At 52.9% G+C, this 21,502-nt stretch overlaps 1 protein-coding gene across 2 annotated transcripts; it reads right to left on the bottom strand.

Annotated features, from left to right (window-relative positions):
• Nucleotides 1–5,128: 5,128 nt before the first annotated feature.
• LOC137846728 (adenylate cyclase type 10-like) lies at nt 5,129–15,494 on the bottom strand. 2 transcript variants are annotated; one of them, XM_068664851.1, is made up of 6 exons: nt 15,141–15,494; nt 14,867–14,918; nt 14,524–14,746; nt 14,046–14,153; nt 6,007–6,185; nt 5,129–5,361 (listed from the first exon to the last, which is right to left on the bottom strand). In XM_068664851.1, the coding sequence occupies exons 1-3, from the start codon at nt 15,445–15,447 to the stop codon at nt 14,584–14,586; spliced, it is 522 nt and encodes a 173-aa protein (XP_068520952.1). In that variant the 5' UTR covers nt 15,448–15,494; the 3' UTR covers nt 5,129–5,361; nt 6,007–6,185; nt 14,046–14,153; nt 14,524–14,583. The 2 variants fall into 2 exon arrangements, with proteins under 2 accessions (XP_068520952.1, XP_068520951.1); XM_068664850.1 differs by lacking the exon at nt 6,007–6,185.
• Between the last annotated feature and the right edge of the window lie 6,008 nt (nt 15,495–21,502).

Raw genomic sequence — 21,502 nt, 5'->3', positions numbered from 1 at the left:
GGTTAAAGGATCGATGGGCTGAGTTCAATCTCGTGCCACTATACAAGGCTAAGTGCTGGGTCCTGCTCTTGGTTCACAGCAACCTAATGCAGCCGCATAGGCCTGGGGAAGAGTGGCTGGAAGTGTGCCCAGCAGAAAAGGACGTGGGGATGCTGGTTGATGGCTGGCTGAACGTGAAGTTCAGAAGTGTGCCCAGGTGTCTAGAAAGGCTGATGGCATCAGTGCTTCACCTGCCTGCTGGCCTTGGCTGCAGATGAGCAGCTCTGGAGGACCTCTGTCCTGAAGCCCCAGCAGCATGAAGTGCCGGAGCTGGTGGTTGCCCCACACCTCTGCCCGAGCACTGAACCCTCTGGCAGATGCCTTCCCCAGCTGCTGCACCTCCCCAGCAAGGGCCAGGTGCAGCACTGCTACCACTCCAGCCCCTGCGGCCACTCCAGCCCAGTACAGGCACCTGTGTGGTGCTTAGCTGCCAGCCGGGTTAAAGGATCGATGGGCTGAGTTCAATCTCGTGCCACTATACAAGGCTAAGTGCTGGGTCCTGCTCTTGGTTCACAGCAACCTAATGCAGCCGCATAGGCCTGGGGAAGAGTGGCTGGAAGTGTGCCCAGCAGAAAAGGACGTGGGGATGCTGGTTGATGGCTGGCTGAACGTGAAGTTCAGAAGTGTGCCCAGGTGTCTAGAAAGGCTGATGGCATCCTGGCCAGCATGAGAACTAGCGTGGCCAGCAGGACTAGGCGGTGAGATCAGAGCACATGATGACAGTAGTCACCCCAGGACTCTGAAAATGTGCCATTTCCAGTTCCAAAGCCAAAGTTGCAGGTGTTTTCTAATGTCTCCCTATGGGCAGGATTTTTGGATGTGCTCTAAATTGTTCTCGCTCTCTCTGTCTATTGGATGTGTGACCAGTTTTTCAGAAGGACGGAAAATGCAATGTAGAGGCTTTTTTGCAAAGCACTTCCTGGCACTGAAAGAGATTTCAGCGTGAGGGAAAGGATGTAAATGTGATATGCCAAAAAGTGCAGAAAGTGGGAGAGAGCATCTGTGCCTCACACACTCAGCGGTGTGGCCAGGGTAGTATTATCACAGGAAGGATTAATGATTAGCAAGAGATCACAAAAGAATTGGTAAGTTTTGATACCAACAAAAGAAGTTAGCTGTGATGGAAACACTTGGCAGGATACTAGGGTGCCATCGCCATATCTGCCTCCAAGCTGAAGGCTGACAGTGTTATTTACTCCTATGTGGCACTAGAGAACTTTCTAGATTGCTAAATAGCAACCAGAAGGCACCCTTGTGTGGAGATCACGTTCCTCACAGGCCAAACAACTCAAATTATAGAAGTTTCTCTGCAGACCCTGCAGACAGGGGCTTCTCCCTGTTCTAAAAGCTGTGGGGTCAGGGTAGAACAAGCAGGGAAAGTGGCCCAGAAGGCGTCCATGTCCATACTTTCCCAAAGTATATTCACCTTTTCAGACAATAAACTGCTGTTAGAGCTCCTCCTTTTTGCCTTTATCAGTGGTCGCTCAGGAGGTTTCTGCTTCTTAGGTGCACAGCCAAAGTTCCAAGGGGCCACTTGGGCCTTCTCAAGGATTAGCAGTTTGCAGGCTGACTGGCAGTTGCGTCTGCCAGTGTTTTAGCAGACCTTTGCTGTCAGAATGTCTCCCAGGATTACCAGGTCACATCCATGGCTGCTCTGGCCACTGAGTGGGAGAGGCAAGGCTCTGGTGTGCCCATGAAGACAAAGGGAGGTCCTTCAGGCACACTGGCGCTCTGGGACACACCACAGAGCCACAGGGTGGTCCCAAGAGGGTGTGAGGGCACACAGGTGACGTGCGGAAAAGACTCCACAACCATAGGGTTGTAAAGTAGGTACACTTTATTGCGGTGCACTGGGCGCACTGGGAATGGCTTCCCTGAAAATGTGCACACCTTCCTGGTCGTCTCTCACAATTTTATACACGAATACTGTTACATATTACATGAGCTCTCATACATATTCATTGATTTCCCCCAAAAGGCAGACCTCTTCCAAGTACTCATTTCCATACTCCCTGCCCTTAGCTCCTCCCAGTTGCACCTGTGCAGTGTAGCCTGGTGGTCATGGGCAGAGGTCTTTCAGGATGAAGGCAATGAGGAAGAGCAGGTTAAACTCTCTTTACCTTTCTGGACTTTGACCTGCTGTTGGACAGTATTTAGAAGTTTTTTGTTTATCTTTACCTTGTTTCCTGCCAACAAGTTGTTCATCCTTCCCTAATGAGTTGTTCGTCCTTCCCTCACCCGTTGGCCTTGAGCGATATCTTCCTTTTTACATCTGCTGCTCATAAGTTGCCCCCTCAATTAATTTTCAGAGAGCATTGTATTAATCATAGAAAGGAATTTATTGAGTAAGCAAACAGCAAGCAAAACTGTGCTGGGCGGCCGGGGAGTCTCGGCTCCGCCAACTGTGTGCACCTCACCACCGCCAGGGTCCCTTTTTATATCTTGGTAATTCTGGGATTATGCAGCACATCCTGGTATGTTCTGCGACTGCGCGCACAGTTGCTAGCGGGTCGTCTCTGTCCCTCTGGTGGTTGTAAAGATGAAGGCCATAGTCTTCCTCAGCGTTGTGGTTCAACTTTTTTTTTTTTATTTGGTCATGTTGCCCCAGCATGAGACAGGAAGGCAGGATGTTGATACACTAGTTTAGCAATTTATCAGGAGATGGTTACATGAGCTTTGCAACAGTGTCTTTGAACAAAAGAGGCAACTGAGATACAGAAAGAGAGAAGGGGAGGGGGTTCTCTTTTTTATTACATTAAGCAAAAGAATTTTCATAGTGTCTAGCCAAGCATTATACAGCTCCTTACTTCAGCAGGGAGCTTTCACAACTCCTGCTCCTCAAACAGAACTTCTATTTTTATAATACAAAAGACAATGAACAAACATTTATGGTGTATTACAAGCTTCCCTCAAAAAGTGCACACCTGCCCGGTCGTCTCTCACAACTTCATACACGAATACTGTTACATATTACATGAGCTCTCATACATATTCTTTATTTTCCCCCAAAAGGCAGACCTCTTCCAAGTACTCATTTCCATACTCCCCACCCTTAGCTCCTCCCAGTTGCACCTGCGCAGTGTAGCCTGGTGGTCATGGGCAGGGGTCTTTCAGGATGAAGGCAATGAGGAAGAGCAGGTTAAACTCTCTTTACCTTTCTGGACTTTGACCTGCTGTTGGACAGTATTTAGAAGTTTTTTGTTTATCTTTACCTTGTTTCCTGCCAACAAGTTCTTCATCCTTCCCTAATGAGTTGTTCGTCCTTCCCTCACCCGTTGGCCTTGAGCGATATCTTCCTTTTTACATCTGCTGCTCATAAGGTTCTCGTCTACATCACAGATAATTTGGATATTTTACCATATATGTAGCTAAATCCATCAATGCAAAATGGACATCATTTACTGGATGCGGGGGGAAACCTTGTTACAAAAGATGAGGATAAGACGGAGGTGCTTAATGCCTTCTTTGCCTCAGTCTTTAGCGGCAATACCGGTCGTTCTCTGGATACCCAGTACCCTGAGCTGGTGGAAGGGGATGGGGAGCAGGATGTGGCCCTCACTATCCACGAAGAAATGGTTGGCGACCTGCTACGGCACTTAGATGTGTGCAAGTCGGTGGGGCCGGATGGGATCCACCCGAGGGTACTGAGAGAACTGGCAGAGGAGCTCGACAAGCCGCTTTCCATCATTTATCAGCAGTCCTGGCTATCGGGGGAGGTCCCAGTTGACTGGCGGCTAGCAAATGTGACGCCCATCTACAAGAAGGGCCGTAGGGCAGACCCAGGGAACTATAGGCCTGTCAGTTTGACCTGAGTGCCAGGGAAGCTCATGGAGCAGATTATCTTGAGAGTCATCATGCAGCACTTGCAGGGCAAGCAGGCGATCAGGCCCAGTCAGCATGGGTTTATGAAAGGGAGGTCCTGCTTGACGAACCTGATCTCCTTCTATGACAAAGTGACGTGCTTAGTGGATGAGGGAAAGGCTGTGGATGTGGTCTACCTTGACTTCAGCAAGGCTTCTGACACCATTTCCCACAGCATTCTCCTCAGAAACTGGCTGCTCTTGGCTTGGACTGGCGTACGCTTCGTTGGGTTAGAAACTGGATGGACAGCTGGGCCCAGAGTCGTGGTAAATGGAGTCAAGTCCAGTTGAAGGCCGGTTACTAGTGGCGTTCCCCAGGGCTCGGTGCTGGGGCCGGTCCTCTTTAATATCTTCATCGATGATCTGGACGAGGGCATTGAGTGCACCCTCAGTAATTTCGCAGATGACACCAAGTTAGGTGCGTGTGTCGATCTGAATATGAGCCAGCAGTGTGCTCAGGTGGCCAAGGAGTTTTAGGCTGGATGTTAGGAAGAACTTCTTTACCGAAAGGGTTGTTAGGCATTGGAACGGGCTGCCCAGGGAAGTGGTGGAGTCACCATTCCTGGAGGTCTTTAAAAGACGTTTAGATGTAGAGCTTACGGATATGGTTTAGCGGAGGACTGTTAGTGTTAGGTCAGAGGTTGGACTCGATGATCTTGAGGTCTCTTCCAACCTAGAAATTCTGTGATTCTGTAAATATTAATTCAGAAAAGTTTTAGCATCTTCCCCATCTCAGTAGCACATATTAAGCAAGGAGTGTTGCCTACATATTCATTCTTAATCCATCGCTCTCTAATTTCTAATCCCATGTTTCACAACAAGGAGCAGCCCAACGATCAAGCGCAGCAAGGACCTGGGCCGGCACCCCGGAGCCCATGTGGCCGCCTGGCACCGCAGAACTACAGCTCCCAGCACGCCTCGGGATGGAGCAGCCCACCTGACCCTGCGGGGACTCTGGAACGCCCCCCCCACCGTGGCCCTCCCCTCCTCTGCTCGCTCTGCACTATGGCAGCTTCCAACATCCCATCCTGCTCATGCTGTCTCTCTCCAGGTGCCCACACAGGTACCGAGGGAGCCTTCAGACCGCCTCCCCAGTAAGGCAGCTTGTGCTGACGGGCCTGCTTCAGTGCCCCGCGTCTCTTGCTGGGGGAGCAAGCTCTCCTTTTCTGAGAACTTTCTTCTTATTTCCAACCTGAACCTTCCCTGGCAAGGCCTGACAACCACCACCATAAGAGAACAGATGTTTTACTAAGACACACTGAGAAAAGCAGGGATGGAAAGGCAGTTTTTGGGGTGGGAGTCTTCTTCCTGAGAGGAGTCCATTCTCCTGTCCACGTTGGCTTTCATGAGAGCTGCCAGGCGGGAGAACCTCCGTCCTCCTGATGTGCCCTCCAGGCTGTAGAGGTGCCCCAGTAAGGAGAGGCAGCGGGTCTGCTGAAGCATCCAGGCTAGCTTCTTCCTCCTGACACACAAGAGAAACTGCTGAGCCCAGAGGCACGGCTGTAGAGCACCAAACCAGACTGGGCAGGGGAAAGTGGGGTGGCAGCTGAGACACGTACACCTCCTCAGAGGAAGGGAGCTAGTGCTGGAAGGGCTGCCGGCATGGAAGTGGGCAAATGAAGAAGTGCTGCCAGGGGCAGCCAACCACTACAGAGGGTGTGTTGGCACGACAGCACCGGGGGGGAAGTGATGCCAGGCACCAGCAGGAGAAGGACCATCGCAACTCTGAGCCTTCTCCTCATCATCCCCCCAACCTTAACCCAACCCCATCCTGTCCCTTGAGGTCACTGCCTTCCTTCCCCTGTTAAGCCCGTCCTCCCTGTTCACATCTCTCTGTTCCCAGCCACCCCGGCCTCATCCAAAACGTGCCAGCAGGTGCATCCCTCGGCACAAGCTGCTTTCTATGCAAAGGCCCAGGGACTGCACAGGGGGGCAGCGTGAGGCTGCACTGGCCCCTGTTTGACCCACACATCGTGCCTTAATGCCTCGGTCCTGCTAATGAGCTATGGGACAGCTTAGGCGTGGCCTGAAGTCCAGGCAGGCCTGGGCCTGAATGCCTGGCACCAGAATACTGTTCCTTTCCCACGCTCTCCATTCTGATGCTTACCGAGCCTCTAGCGGAAGAGAGGGTGTTCTTCTGTTTGTGTCACAAAGAGCACCCTGAAACCTTTCCCACAGAGACTTGACAAAGGCTCCGGAGTGTGTCTGAGGACGCTTTTTCAGAAGGCTCAGCACCTGCCTGGTCATTTTCTTGGCCAGCCCCACGCGTCCTAGATTACAGCAGACCTGCACAGGAAGAGGAAGCCATGAAGACATGGACCGCTTTCCCAAGCCTCTCCTCCTGCAGAGGCTGCAGAAATGTGTTGAGGGAATCTGGAAACAGCATAGATCCCACGGCCTGCTGCAGCTGAGCAAACCAAGATACCAGGATAACTGTGAGAAGCTCCTATGACAGTGTTCCCACATCGCCCAACTGAGGAGTGCAGGAAAATATTGTTACCAGCAGCTGATACCAAAGACAAGGTCTACGTGACTACTAATCACAAGGGGACTGTTATCTTGCAGGTGGGGTTGTTTTCTTCTAGTTGTTTTTCTGAGTGCTTTGACCAATAACCTTGCGTGAAACACTGTCCACCCCTGTTAAGTTCTCTATAAAAGTTAGGCTATTCGGGCAATAAAATGAAGCATGATCTGACTCTACTGTGTGTCTGTCGTGCTTTCGGCCGTGCTTTCTGCAACATATGGCGCCCGAACAGGCTGAGACCTGAACAGGACCCGAACAGGACATCGCAGCGGCGCCGGGACAAACATCGCAGCGCAGCGGGACACCAGCGGCGCCAGCACATCAGAACGCAGGGGGACCATGAAACCAGCGGCGTTGGGACCAGCGGCGCCGCGACCTCGCCGCGCCGCCGGGACATCGGAGCGCCCATCCGACCGGCGCTTGAGCAGACCAGACACCGGCCTGGAAACACTGTACACAGGCCTCACGGTGAGACGCGGTACTCCCGCTGAGAGACGCGGGAAACGGTGGGAAACGGGGTCTCGCGGCGGGACGCGGGAAAAGGAATCGCGGAGGGCCGCGGAATCGCGGTGAGACGCGGGAAACGGAGTCGCGGTGAGACGCGGAATCGCGGAGGGCCGCGGAACACGGAATCGTGGAGAGCCGCGGAATCGCGGTGGGACGTGGAAAACGGAATCGCGGAGGGCCGTGGAATCGCGGTGGGACGCGGAAAACGGAATTGCGGTGAGACGCGGAATCGTGGTGAGACGCGGAAAACGGAATCGCGGTGGGACGCGGAATCGCGGTGAGACGTGGAATCGCGGAGGGCCGCGGGAAATGGAGTCGTGGTGGGACACGGAATTGCGGTGAGACGCAGGAAACGGAATCGCGGTGGGACGCGGAATCGCGGTGGGACGCGGAATCGCGGTGAGATGCGGAATCGCGGAGGGCTGCGGAATCGCGGTGGGACGCGGAATCACGGTGGGGACGCGGAAAACGGAATCGCGGAGGGCCGCGGAATCGCGGTGAGACGTGGAATCGCGGAGGGCCGCGGGAAACGGAGTCGCGGTGAGACGCAGAATTGCTGCCGTCCGGAGTCGAGTTGCTACGGGAGATAAGAGGCGTCACCGAGCAACAGCGGGGCGGAGATAGCGTAACCATGGAGGCGGAGGCGGCCGTGAAGCTTCTCTCTAACATTCTCGCTATGAGAGGCGTGGCTTGCAATACGAACAAGGTTAAATCCTTGATAAATTGGGCCCAGAAAGAGGGTTTTCTGAAGGAGACCCCCCGAATTTTTAGCCCAGATGAGTGGCAACTCATAGGAGACCGTTTATGGCAGACAAGTACCACGCGTGGAAAGTTTGATAAGGATTTATGTAAAACCTGGCGTTTGGTGATTGATGCCCTAAGCGGTCTGAAGGCCGAACGCCAGGTTGTCATGGCAGTGACGCAGGCTTTGTCCGTGCAGTCTGGGGCTACCAAAACATCGACTACGAAATCCGACACCTCGTTATCACAATTGTTTCCGTCGGATCCTATGCTGACCCCGGTTCGAGGCATGACCTCTTCAATAAAGGACTCGGCTGCAGCCATTGCTAAGGGACTGTCCGAGCCCGGTGCGGATGCGGCCTGTGACCTGCCCTCTTCGCCTCCTGCACTGGAAAATCTCGACACGATGCCCCCAGCATCTGCGCCGCCGCCAGAGAACCATAAATCCACCCAGGGTGTCTCTCCCTCGTTATCTGCCACCCCAGCTCCATCAACACCGATATCAACCAGGTGGTCGGGTGTCATACGTGACGCCATTCTCGAGGGAGATTGGCACGCCTCCTCCTCCTTGGCCTGCCCAGTTATTGTCAACTCCGGACAAGGCACCGGGTCGTGGCAGCCACATGATTGGAAGCTTCTACAACAAGCTAGGAAAACAGTCACAGATTATGGATTACACTCTCAAGCGGCACGACAGATAATTCATTGGATCTTCCAGGCAGATTTGATGTGTCCCTTCGACTGCCAAAACATAGACCGTCTGTTGTTAACTCCCTCTCAACTGTTAATTTTTGAAAGAGAATGGCTACGGTTGGCACAAATGGAAGCGAGTCGTCCGCGTCAAACGGGGGACCCCCTATATGGCACCACAGTTGAAATGCTAACAGGGACAGGCCCGTACTTCGATCCTCAGCTTCAGCTGCAGTTCCCTGAGATTGTTCATCGAACAGCTGCACAGCTTGCCCTACGAGCTCTTTTTGCCCTCCCTGGGGAAAAGAAAGCTCCTCCATTTGCTTCAATTCATCAGGCCCAAGGTGAATCTTATGCCAAGTTCATCGACCGATTATGGACAGCAGTCATGGATCATCCTGACCTGACACCAGACTTGAAATGGAGCATGTTTAGAATGCTTGCTTTTGACAACGCGAACACAAAAACCCAAAGCATCCTAGCTACGCTACCAAAAACTGCTCCCATTGAAGAAATGTTGGAGAGGGTAGAGCGTGTTGATCAGTCCAAGCAAGCAGCTGTGATGGCTCAAGCTGTTGCATCAGCCATTGGTGATCCTTTGGCTGCCATAGTGTCCCGATCCAATGGTGGTCCCTCGAGACGCAACCCCCAGGAGCAGTGGCGATGTTATCGATGCGGGAGGCTTGGCCATATAAGAAGACAGTGTACAGCTGCCCCCTGGTGCGACCTATGCCAATCTAATACACATGCTACACCGATGTGCAGGGCTCAGGGAAACTCCAAGAGGAGTGCGATCGGCCGCGCGACAACAACAGTAGCCGCAGCACAGCCAGATGGGGCGGATTTCTCGACAACAATGCCCCAGCCACCAGAGGAAGCCTCGGGGTGGACCTGGCAACAACAGTAAGCATCACGCTCTCCGATAAGTCTGTAGCAGCCATTCCTACGGGGATCCAAGGCCCACTATCAAACACACCATTAGGCGGCTTACTATTAGGTAGATCCTCTGTAGGCCTTAAAGGATTGATGGTCATTCCGGGGGTTATCGATGCTGACCACGTAGGAGAAATTAGAGTCATGGCATACACGCTCAACCCACCCCTCTTTATTCCGAAAGGTACCAAAATAGCCCAACTTGTTGCACTCCAAAATCATCAACCCTGTGCGGGGGCACAGGTTGACCGGGCAGGAGGCTTTGGCTCCACGGACCATGTTATCTGTTTCACCAGATCTCTGGCCTCCCGACCTATGATGAATGTGATATTATCCATTGGATCACACCAAATTACTGTCACCGGCATGATCGATTCTGGTGCGGATGTTACGATCTGCAGCACCACGATATGGCCAAAACATTGGCCACTAACATCTCCAGCCACTGGAATTACGGGAGTGGGCGGCAGCTCAGCGACATACCTCAGTGCACAGGTTGTGACGTTAAAATTCCAAGAGAAAACGATTTCAGCTAGACTGTACGTGATGGCACTGCCTGCAAATCTTCAAATGTTAATCGGGAGGGACATACTTTCTCAGCTTGGGGCAGTGATTACTACCGACAGCAAGGATTTTCCTTAGTGGACACTGCTGAGCAACCGCCCACCCTGGCCTTGACATGGCACTCTGATCGGCCTATCTGGGTGGAGCAGTGGCCGTTGACGACAGACAGGTTGCAGCAAGCACAGACTTTAGTTCAAGAACAGCTCCAGGCAGGACACATACGCCCATCCACAAGTCCCTGGAACACACCGATTTTTGTGATTCGAAAGAAATCAGGAAAGTGGCGACTTCTACAAGATCTCAGAAGAGTAAATGACCAAATGCAAGCTATGGGAGCCTTGCAACCTGGTTTACCATCTCCGACCATGCTGCCTGAACATTGGTCCCTTTTGATCATAGACTTAAAGGACTGTTTTTTTACAATTCCCTTAGCAGACAAGGACTGCCAGAGATTTGCCTTTACGGTACCCGCCATTAACAAGCAAGCCCCGGCAAAACGCTACGAGTGGCTCGTGCTTCCCCAGGGTATGAAGAACTCCCCCACATTATGTCAACTATATGTAGCCTGGGCTTTGGAGCCAATCCGAACAGCATGGTGTGATGTCATTATTTACCATTACATGGATGACATTCTGTTTTGCAGGCCAGATTGCTTCCAGGATTCCGATCTACAATTTATTCAGCATACCCTGGAAGAAAAAGGACTAAAGATAGCTCCAGAAAAAGTTCAGCGGAGACAGCCATGGCTGTACTTGGGGTGGAAGATATCAGACTCTACCATCCGACCGCAGAAGGTCGATATATCTACTACTTTGCATAATTTAACAGACGTCCAAACATTCTTGGGCAATATTCAGTGGGTCAGGTGTATCGTAGGAATTACTAATGATGACCTGGCTCTATTGTTACCTTTGTTGCGGGGTAGGAGGGCAGAACAGAGCATTACACTGACGAATGAACAACGGCAGGCCCTTTTCCGCATATCTCAAAAGGTTGCAGCTGGCGCGGCTTGCAGACGCGTCACAAAACTTCCACTCTCTGTAATAATAGTCAATCATGTGTCTCACCCATTTGCAGTGATTGGTCAGTGGCAAAAAGAAGAGGGGGGAAATAAGGGCCGACAAAGACAGGAACAGTGTGAGGAGGATGCCACTGACCCTAAAAGTAGAAATGATATAACTAAAATAGATAATTATGAAGGAAGGATGATAGGGCAACATTTTTGAATTTTGGAATGGATTTTTCTATCAATACAGCCAAAAAAGAGTATCCAGACCCGGGCAGAAGCCATCGCGGAATTAGTACGTAAGGGTCGCTTTCGGAGTATTGATATCAGCGGCCAGGAACCCGGGGATATTAGTCTACCGATAACTCAGGATCATTTGGAATGGTGTTTACAGCAATCCATACCACTACAAGAAGCTGTGTTAGATTACCTGGGACTGGTACATTCCCGAACTCCAAAGGGGCCTCTCTGGCAAGTTATAAGATCATATAAATGGCAAGCAGTACTGTCCTGGTTTCAGTTAGAACAGAATTAATTTTCTTCCTAGTAGCTGGTGGAATGCTGTGTTTTGGCTTGGGATGAGAAGAGTGCTGATAACACCCCGATGCTTTAATTGTTGCAGAGCAGTGCTTATACCAAGCCAAGGACATCTCAGCCTTTTGCTCTGTCCTGCCAACGGGCAGGCTGGGGGTGCAGTAAGAGCTGGGAGGGGACAGACCCAGGACAGGTGACCCAAACTAGCCAAAGGGGTATTCCATACCATCTGACGTCACGCTAAACAATATATAGGGGTGGCTAGCCGGGGGGAGGGGGCCGGACTGCTCGGGGTTAGGCTGGGCATCGGTCAGCGGGTGGTGAGCAATTGCATTGTGCATCACTTGTTTGTACATATTATTATTACTTTCCTATTATCACCATTGTATTATTATTATTATTATTGTTATTATTATTTTTGTTATTATTATTTTCCTGTCTTATTAAACTGTCTTTATCTCAACTCACGGGCTTCACTTTCCATTTCTCTCCCCCGTCCCAGAGAGGGAGGGGGGAGGGTGAGCGAACGGCTGCGTGGTGTTTAGCTGCCGGCCGGGTTAAACCACGACAAGTACCACAACTTTCGCCTCGGCCAGTAGTGGGGCGCACAGTTTATACTGATGCCGGTGCATTGAGTAGGCGGGCCGTGTGTGTGTGGTATGAGAATGGCACTTGGGAAAATCACTGAATTACAGGGGCAACAGGGGATACATTACAAACACTAGAATTGTCCGCAGTTGTTTGGGCTTGCCAACGCTGGATGCGTGAGCCAATTAATATCATTTCAGATTCTCTGTATGTTGTCAATGTAGTGAATCGGATTGAGGACGCCTTGATACGGCAAACTAAGAAGGACCGATTGTTGTCATTGTTTCTGCAACTGCGAGATGCCATTCAAGGAAGAACCGCACCTTACTGTGTCATTCACATACGTAGTCACCAGTTCTCAATTGGATTAGCAGAAGGTAATGCACAATCAGACAAGTTGGTGAGTGTAATCACAGCAAGACCAGAAAGTGACTTTATGCATGCACGTGTGTCACATGAAATGTTTCACCAAAATGCTAAAGGTCTTCGGAGAATGTTTGGACTTACTTGGGCAGAAGCTAAAGGAATTGTAAGAGCATGCCCCTCCTGCAGTCATCATGGGCCGGGGTTAGGCTTGGGTATTAATCCACGGGGTGTCAAGGCACTCGAGGTATGGCAAATGGATGTCACGCACATGCCAGAATTTGGTACTAAAAAATATGTGCATGTGTGTATTGATACTTTTTCACGATTCATATGGGCAACAGCACAGGGAGGGGAAAAAGCACTCCATGTATGCAGGCATTTGACAGTGTGCTTTGCCATCATGGGGGTACCACAGCAGATCAAGACGGACAACGGCCCAGCATATGTCAGCAAAAAGATCAGCACGTTTATGAAGATGTGGGGAGTAACGCATATCACAGGCATCCCATATTCTCCCACGGGCCAAGCAATTGTCGAACGATCACATCAAGTCTTAAAGGAACAGTTAGCAAGGTTAAAGGAAATCAAGGATGTCGATGAACGACTACCAAGGCGTTATTTGTCTTGAATCATCTATGTTTGACCGGTGACCGAGAAGATCCTCCTGCAAGTATCCATTTTCAAACCATGAATAAAGCAGCACCAAATGTGCTGCCGCAAATAAGAGTAAGTTACCGAGATCCTGCTACAGGAGTCTGGAAGGGTCCAGTTCCTGTCTTGTTCATTGGCCGAGGATATTTCTGTGTCTCTACAACGGCCGGACCAGTTTGGGTACCAAGCCGGTTCGTGAAGGCTGTCCAGAATGTTCCAACGGACGGGGAAACTACTGACGAAGATTCTAATATTGTCAGCAATGCTTGCACTTGCGACCAAGATCAAGCAAAACAAAATCTGTGAGAGCCAGAGCTGGTCAGCACAGTATACTGTCACCCTGTCTATCCCGGGCATCACCTACTCCAGAAGAGTAGTATATGAGAGAGACTCAAAATGATATCAGTCTTTCACTTAATAGTTCGATGATTTGTTTGAAGCAAAGTATAGATGGTTACGGGGTTTAGTCACAAGGGGATTAACGATTTGATTTATGGTGGTGGTAATCATCGTGGTGTGTTATAGGTATAACTAAAAGAGTTACTTGTAAAACTGCTGTGTCGGACTTGGTTTGCTCAAAAGAAGAAGGGGGAATTGTTGAGGGAATCTGGAAACAGCATAGATCCCACGGCCTGCTGCAGCTGAGCAAACCAAGATACCAGGATAACTGTGAGAAGCTCCTATGACAGTGTTCCCACATCGCCCAACTGAGGAGTGCAGGAAAATATTGTTACCAGCAGCTGATACCAAAGACAAGGTCTACGTGACTACTAATCACAAGGGGACTGTTATCTTGCAGGTGGGGTTGTTTTCTTCTAGTTGTTTTTCTGAGTGCTTTGACCAATAACCTTGCGTGAAACACTGTCCACCCCTGTTAAGTTCTCTATAAAAGTTAGGCTATTCGGGCAATAAAATGAAGCATGATCTGACTCTACTGTGTGTCTGTCGTGCTTTCGGCCGTGCTTCCTGCAACAGAAATGTACAAGGGGCTGGGTATAGCAGGGACACCCCCTGCAAGAAGGACGTCACCCTGCCGCTTTACCTCCGCTTTGAGGCTGAAGAAGGTCGCCTCCTCAAAGCAGTCTAACACAGTTGCTGTCTTCCCCAAGGAGTTCCTCAGGACCTCTGCTTCATTGAGCTTCATAAGGGCCTTTGAGCAAGCACACAGGCAGCAGGTGAGCATCGGTGCAGAGCCCCCAGCTAGCTCCACCCTTCCCTCTTGCCTCCTGTGGCACCTGCCTTAGGAGGGCCCGCATCTCCCCATGTGATCCCTGCCCTAGCACAGTGCCCCGTGGGCTCAGAGCTCAGGCACCAAGGGAGCCTTCAGACTGCCTCCCAGGTAATGCAGCTTGTGCTGACGGGCCTGCTTCAGTGCCCCGCGTCTCTTGCTGTGGGAGAGGCAAAGCGCAGGAAACAGTCCGGCTCTGCCCCCACTGTTTCTTTTGGGAGGCCCCTCAGCGGGCGTGTCCTGTTGCAGTGGACTCCAGGTTCAGTGCGTGCTGGCAAGCAGGGTCGCTCACCATGTAGCTGTTGGAGACGTGCAGGTAGGCAGCCGCACACTCCAGCAGGTAGTAGAAGGCTCAGGAAGCATTGCCCGTTGCCACATAGTGGCGAGCCAAAGGCATAAGCACTGATTCAATGACGGTTTCGCATTTGCAGGAACACTCGCCACCGTCCTTCTCTTTGGTCCTGCTGGGCTGCGCAGTTGTCCATTTGCCCTCTGGTGGAAACCGCTCTGACGCTCTGGTCAGAGGCAGGTTGCCAGGAAAAGAAGAGAGCAAAGAGCAGATGAGCATCACCTGAGATGACCCTGCTCACTCGAGCTCACTCGTTTCCACAATCATCAGAACCTTGTCTCCTCACCTGAACTCCTCCTCCGAGAAAGCCTGCTGCGGCTGCAGGGCATTTGAACTACCTGGGAAGAAGAGAGCGTGTCAAGGGACTCCCCACGTAGCCCGGGCTAAGAGCTGCAGGCTTGCAAGGGTCCTGCCGAGCAGACCCAGGGCACAAGAGCTGCGGTGATCATCCTCATCCCCTGGCTTATCCCTGGTGCTGGGGACCCGGTGGGCCCCAGCCCAGCCTGCATGGGCCTGGACTTACAGAGGGAGGGGGCTCCACAGCACGGCACACAGCCTACCCTCAGGGCTGTGAGTACTGTCATTCTTCAGCTGTTCTCCAGCGAGCACCAAGGCCTCCCAGCTGTGCCAGTCATCCTCGTCAGCAGAGCCCTGGCAGTTTTCCCGGTCCTGGGGACTGGGGACGGCGAAGCGGTGGAAGGCCACAAAGTCCCCTCCGTGGCAGCTCTGGCATTTGTGCGCGTGCTTCTCCAGGAAGGCAGCACACTTGCGCTGCGTGCTGGCCCTCTGTCTCTTGGGCCACAGCTCGTAGGCTGCCTCCCGCAGCAGCAGGGCACAGAAGGCCAGAATGCCAGCCTGCTGCTCCATGGTCTCCTTGCTTGTAGACGGCCTCTCCACCCCTGAAAGGCAATGGATGGTGGCCTCAGCCAGAGTGGTAGAGGCATTCCCAACAGCCGCTGGGAACTTCCCTCTGCACAAAGCTGGTGGGGGAAGGCCTCCTTCAGCTACAGCGCTCCTGGGTCTTGGATGTCTCTGGGCACCCCTGTGTCCTTCAGCCACTTAAGGATGTTGTCGCTCACCAGCATGTCCAACAAATAATTCATCTGATGTCTGGTGCAAGTGGGAAGGATGTGAGCCAGCAGCTGGGTGGTAAACACTGGCCCTATGATGGCTGCAAACTTCAAAACCATCTGCTTCTGCAGCGTGATCCGGTCCAGCTCAGCCAGCGCAATCTCTGTCAAGAAGAAGCAAAACGTCTCTCTCTTTTGTGTCCCGGAGCCTGAGCTTGGAGAGGTACCACCACAGGAAACAGGGTAGACTTTGGCCTCTCTTCCTCAGGATGGCACCTGCTGGGCAATTTCAGCCCAGGGGAACGTCTTCAAGATGGCTCCACTCCTCTTGCAACCACAGGCCACAAGGCCCAGGGATAAGAGAGGCTCAAGCGCGCAAGCGCTCCTCCACCACGGATGGGGAGGGCACGATCCTGCGGGTACACATGACCCGTGATGCGACCTACCAGAGCTGAACTAGGCTGACGCCCAGCAGCGCACACAGAGAGCAGAGAGCGCGTTCACCACCTCAGAGCTGGACTTGGAGCTCCCCACAACTGCTGTGGGCCTCACAGATGGCCCACGGCCCGGAGGGGGACATCTGTGTCCTTAAGCACAGAGCTCTTTCTGCTCAGACCAGAGTCGCCTTCCTGGCAGGGCCCCCCAGGCTGAGAGGGTGCCTCTGCAGCATGCCGATGCCCAGCCCCTCTCTCACGTGCACCCCAGGAAAGGACCCCAGCACAGCTGCGAACTCAGCCCCTCACCTTTCAAGGCGGCCGGCAGCACGGTGGTCTCCAGGCTGACGTCTGCTCTGATGGTGCAGACCCTGCCACTGTTATTCCTAGCACTGGAGCTTGAGGTGGATGAGACAATGGGTGAAGCCTCGACTGCAGAAGCTGGGAAGGGAGAGAGAGAGCATGAACAAGGTGGGGCAAGTCCAACTTGTCACAGTTGGGTGCGCTTCATGGCCCGCACTGAATGCGGTCAGTGAGCAGGACAAACCGGTTTCCACTGCAATGGTTTTGTCTGCATTGCCCTTGCAACTCTTTTTCTGCCTTCGGACCAGCTGCCCAGCTGTACTGAATGAATATCCCGCAACAGAACGCAGCGGTTGCTACCTTTGACAGCGCTCCCTCCCACAGCCAGGGAAATTGCCAGTGATAATCCAAAAGGCAAAGCCCATGCAGGCTGTCCCCAGGGCAACAGCACTCTGCTTGGCATTGCTCTTGCAATTACTGCTCTTGCGTTACTGCCAAACTCCTCAGTTCCCAGCGCCTTTGCGGGCATTTCTGGTTTTGGATTCAACTTTCCCAGGTCTGAACCTCTCCTGCAGAAGGGCTTTCTTCTTGAGGGAGCTGGTGGCTTGCCAAGGTGACAGCAAGGTGTGCAGGAGCCCACACCTCAGACAGATCAAGTTCTGTCCTTCTGCCAGATCGGACTCTGCCCAGACTCACTGGAAATCACAGAATCACACAGAATCACAGAATTTCTAGGTTGGAAGAGACCTCAAGATCATCGAGTCCAACCTCACAGCTAACAGTCCCCACTAAACCATATCCCTAAGCTCTACATCTAAACATCTTCTGAAGACGTCCAGGGACGGTGACTCCACCACCTCCCTGGGCAGCCTGTTCCAATGTCTAGCAACCCTTTCGGTAAAGAAGTTCTTCCTAACATCCAACCTAAAACTCCCCTGGCGCAACTTTAGCCCATTCCCCCTCGTCCTGTCACCAGGCACGTGGGAGAACAGACCAACACCCACCTCGCTACAGCCTCCTTTAAGGTATCTGTAAAGAGCAATAAGGTCGCCCCTGAGCCTCCTTTTCTCCAGGCTGAACAAGCCCAGCTCCTTCAGCCGCTCCTCGTAGGACTTGTTCTCCAGGCCCCTCACCAGCTTCGTCACCCTTCTCTGGACCCACTCAAGCACCTCGATGTCCTTCTTGTAGCGAGGGGCCCAAAGCTGAACACAGTACTCGAGGTGCGGCCTCACCAGAGCCGAGTACAGGGGGACGATCACTTCCCTAGCCCTGCTGGCCACACTGTTTCTGATACAAGCCAGGATGCCATTGGCCTTCTTGGCCACCTGAGCACACTGCTGGCTCATATTCAGCCGACTGTCCACCATCACTCCCAGGTCCTTCTCTGCCAGCTTTCCAACCATTCCTCTTCCAGCCTGTAGCTCTGCTTGGGGTTATTGCGCCCCAGGTGCAGGACCCGGCACTTGGCCTTGTTAAACTTCATGCAGTTGACCTCAGCCCATCGGTGCAGCCTATCCAGATCCTCCTGCAGAGCCTTCCTACCCTCCAGCAGATCGACACACGCACCTAACTTGGTGTCATCTGCAAACTTACTGAGGGTGCACTCAATGCCCTCGTCCAGATCATCGATGAAGATATTAAAGAGGACCGGCCCCAGCACCGAGCCCTGGGGAACGCCACTAGTAACCGGCCTCCAACTGGATTTGACTCCAGTTACCACGACTCTTTGGGCCCGGCTATCCAGCCAGTTTCTAAGCCAACGAAGCGTGCGCCAGTCCAAGCCAAGAGCAGCCAGTTTCCTGAGGAGAATGCTGTGGGAAACGGTGTCAAAAGCCTTGCTGAAGTCAAGGTAGACCACATCCACAGCCTTTCCCTCATCCACTAAGCACGTCACTTTGTCATAGAAGATCAGGTTCGTCAAGCAGGACCTCCCTTTCATAAACCCATGCTGACTGGGCCTGATCGCCTGCTTGCCCTTCAAGTGCTGCATGATGACTCTCAAGATAATCTGCTCCATGAGCTTCCCTGGTACTGAGGTCAAACTGACAGGCCTGTAGTTTCCCGGGTCTGCCCTACGGCCCTTCTTGTAGATGGGCATCACATTTGCTAGCCGCCAGTCAACTGGGACCTCCCCCGATAGCCAGGACTGCTGATAAATGATGGAAAGCGGCTTGTCGAGCTCCTCTGCCAGTTCTCTCAGTACCCTTCGGTGGATCCCATCCGGCCCCATCGACTTGTGCACATCCAAGTGCCGTAGCAGGTCACCAACCATTTCTTCGTGGATGGTGAGGGCCACATCCTGCTCCCCATCCCCTTCCACCAGCTCAGGGTACCAGGTATCCAGAGAACAACCGGTATTGCCGCTAAAGACTGAGGCAAAGAAGGCATTGAGCACCTCCGCCTTTTCCTCATCTCTTGTAACTAAGATTCCCCCCGCATCCAGTAAAGGATGGAGATTCTCCTTAGTCCTCCTTTTTGTGTTGATGTATTTATAAAAGCGTTTTTTGTTATCTTTAACGGCAGTAGCCAGACTGAGCTCCAGATGAGCTTTGGCCTTCCTAATTTTGTTCCTGCACAGCCTCGCTACATCCTTATAGTCCTCCCTAGTGGCCTGCCCACTTTTCCAAAGATTATAAACCCTCTTTTTTCTCCTAAGCTCAAGCCACAGTTCTCTGTTGAGCCAGGCTGGTCTTCTTCCCCGCTGGCTCATCTTTGGGCACATGGGAACAGACCGCCCCTGCGCCATTAGGATTTGCCTCTTGAAGAGCGCCCAGCCTTCCTGGACCCCTCTGCCCTTCAGAACCGCCTCCCAAGGGATTCCACCAACTAGTGTCCTGAGCAGCCCAAAGTCAGCCCTCCGAAAGTCCAATACAGTGGTTTTACTGGTTCCCTTCCTGGCCTCGCCAAGAATAGTGAACTCCACCATTTCGTGGTCATTCTGCCCAAGACAGCTCCCGACAATCACATCCTCCACCAGTCCTTCTCTGTTTGTGAAGAGAAGGTCTAGCGGGGCGCCACTCCTGGTAGGTTCACTAACCAGCTGCGTCAGGAAGCTATCTTCCACGCTCTCCAGAAACCTCCTAGACTGCTTTCTCAGGGCTGTGTTGTGCTTCCAGGATATGTCAGGGAACTTGAAGTCCCCCACGAGTACAAGCGCTGAAGATTTCGCAACTTCTGTCAGCTGCCTGTAGAACTCCTCATCCGTCTCCTCATCCTGGTTCGGCGGTCTATAGCAGACCCCGACCAGGACACTAGCCTTGTTGTCCTAGCCGATCCTAACCCAAAGGGACTCGACCTTGTCATTCCTAGCCTCGAGTTCTACAACATCAAAAGACTCTCTAATATAGAGAGCCACACCGCCACCCCTTCTGTGCTGCCTGTCCCTTCTGAAGAGCTTATAGCCAGGCATCGCAGCACTCCAGTCATGAGACTGGTCCCACCACGTTTCCGTGATGGCAACCAAGTCGTAGCCTGCCCGCTGCACGATGGCTTCCAGCTCCTCCTGTTTGTTACCCATGCTGCGTGCATTGGTGTAGATGCACTTCAGCTGGGCCTTTACCTTATCCTCCGGCCTTGCTATTGTTCCCCCTGGCACAGCCCCAACAATCCTTGCTTCAGCCCCATCCCCCTTCTTACCTAGTTTAAAGCCCTCTCAATGAGCCCCGCCAGCTCATGGCCAAGGATCCTTTTTCCCCTAAAGGATATGGACCCTTCTACGGCCATCAGACAAGGTGCTGAGTAAACTGCCCCCTGGTCGAAAAACCCAAGATTTCTGCGTTGGCACCAGCCCCGGAGCCACGTGTTTAATAGGTGGGCTTTCCTTGTCCTCTCCGTACCCCTCCCTGTCAACGTAGGGATGGATGAAAACACCACTTGCACTCCCGCTCCATCCACTAACCGTCCCAGCCCCCTAAAGTCTCTTTTGATAGCCTTCAGGCTTCTCTCTTCAATGTTGTCACTGCCCGCCTGGACTATCAAAAGAGGATAATAATCAGAGGGGCGTACCAGGCTGGGAAGCTTCCTGGCAACGTCCCTGACCCTGGCCCCATGGAGGCAGCAGACTTCCCTACGGGTAGGGTCAGGCCGACAAATAGGGCCCTCTGTTCCCCTAAGAATAGAGTCTCCCACAACAATCACCCTTCTTTCTTTCTTGATGGAGGCAGTCCTGAGGCGTGGAGTCGACCTCCTTGCCCTAGGCATCCTCCTGGGAACACTTTCTACCTCTTCCTCAGTTACTGGTCTATCAAGCTCCAGGGCCTCAAACCTGTTTCGTAAGGGCACCTGGGAAGGTGGGGCCGGAAGGGGAGGGCATCGCCTGTGATGTCGAGCAGGGACCTGTCTCCATTCCCCCTCAACTCCCAGATCCCCTCCCTCTGCCCGACGGCGACAGGGCAGGGGGTCCACCCCCATTTGGGGTGTCTCACCTCGATACCTCTCCTTGAGGCCCTGCAGGGAGTTACTCCACAAGTCTATCTCCCGCTCACACTCCCTGATATCCCTCAACCTCTCCACCTCCTCCTTGAGCTCCGCCACCATGCGGATCAGGTCATCCACCTGCTCGCACCTCACGCACGCAGTGTCTCTGCCTCCCGCCGATGGCAGCAGCAGGCTCTGACACTCCCTGCATCCGGTGACCTGAACCGCTGCATTCTTTAACGGGCAGTCGGTCTGGGTGTATACCGACTTCCTGGAGAGCGCACCGTGCCTGGTGGAGACCATTATCACCTAGCTAACGACTGTCGTTAAGAGGTGTTTGTGTGGGCAGGCGGTTGCTCTCCGCCCTTCCTGCGCGCCCTGCCTGCAGGAACTGCCGTGCTAACTGCCGCGCCACTCCCCTCTGACACGCCACTCCCTGTTTGCCCGCCCTGTTCGTCGCGCTCCTGGTCACTCGCGCTCCCTAGGGGCTGCTTTTGAACGGCTGGGGAGGTGGCGCTGCTGGCTCCGCCTTCGCCTCGTCAGCCTCCCTCACGAGGGCTGCCGGGTCCTGGCGGCTCCCTCAAGTAGGCTCGATGCCGGAAAATTAGCCCTGCCTGGCCCGATCCCCTGCTCCGCTGCAGAACGCGTCTGCCCCGGAGCCGATCGCCTCGGCAAATGGCCAATAGCAGTGAACAAAAG

The sequence above is a fragment of the Anas acuta genome, chromosome W (genome assembly GCF_963932015.1).
Source record: "Anas acuta chromosome W, bAnaAcu1.1, whole genome shotgun sequence".
Taxonomy (NCBI): Eukaryota; Metazoa; Chordata; class Aves; order Anseriformes; family Anatidae; genus Anas; species Anas acuta.
This window is presented reverse-complemented; position numbering and strand designations above follow the sequence as displayed.

Coding starts and splice junctions, on each gene's coding strand:
- LOC137846728 (XM_068664851.1), bottom strand. CDS start 15,447: ATGGAGCAGCAGGCTGGCATTCTGGCCTTCTGTGCCCTGCTGCTGCGG. Junction 14,919..15,140: donor CAGTACTCACAGCCCTGAGG/GTAGGCTGTGTG, acceptor TCTTCTTCCCAG/GTAGTTCAAATGCCCTGCAG. Junction 14,747..14,866: donor TTCTCGGAGGAGGAGTTCAG/GTGAGGAGACAA, acceptor GCCTCTGACCAG/AGCGTCAGAGCGGTTTCCAC.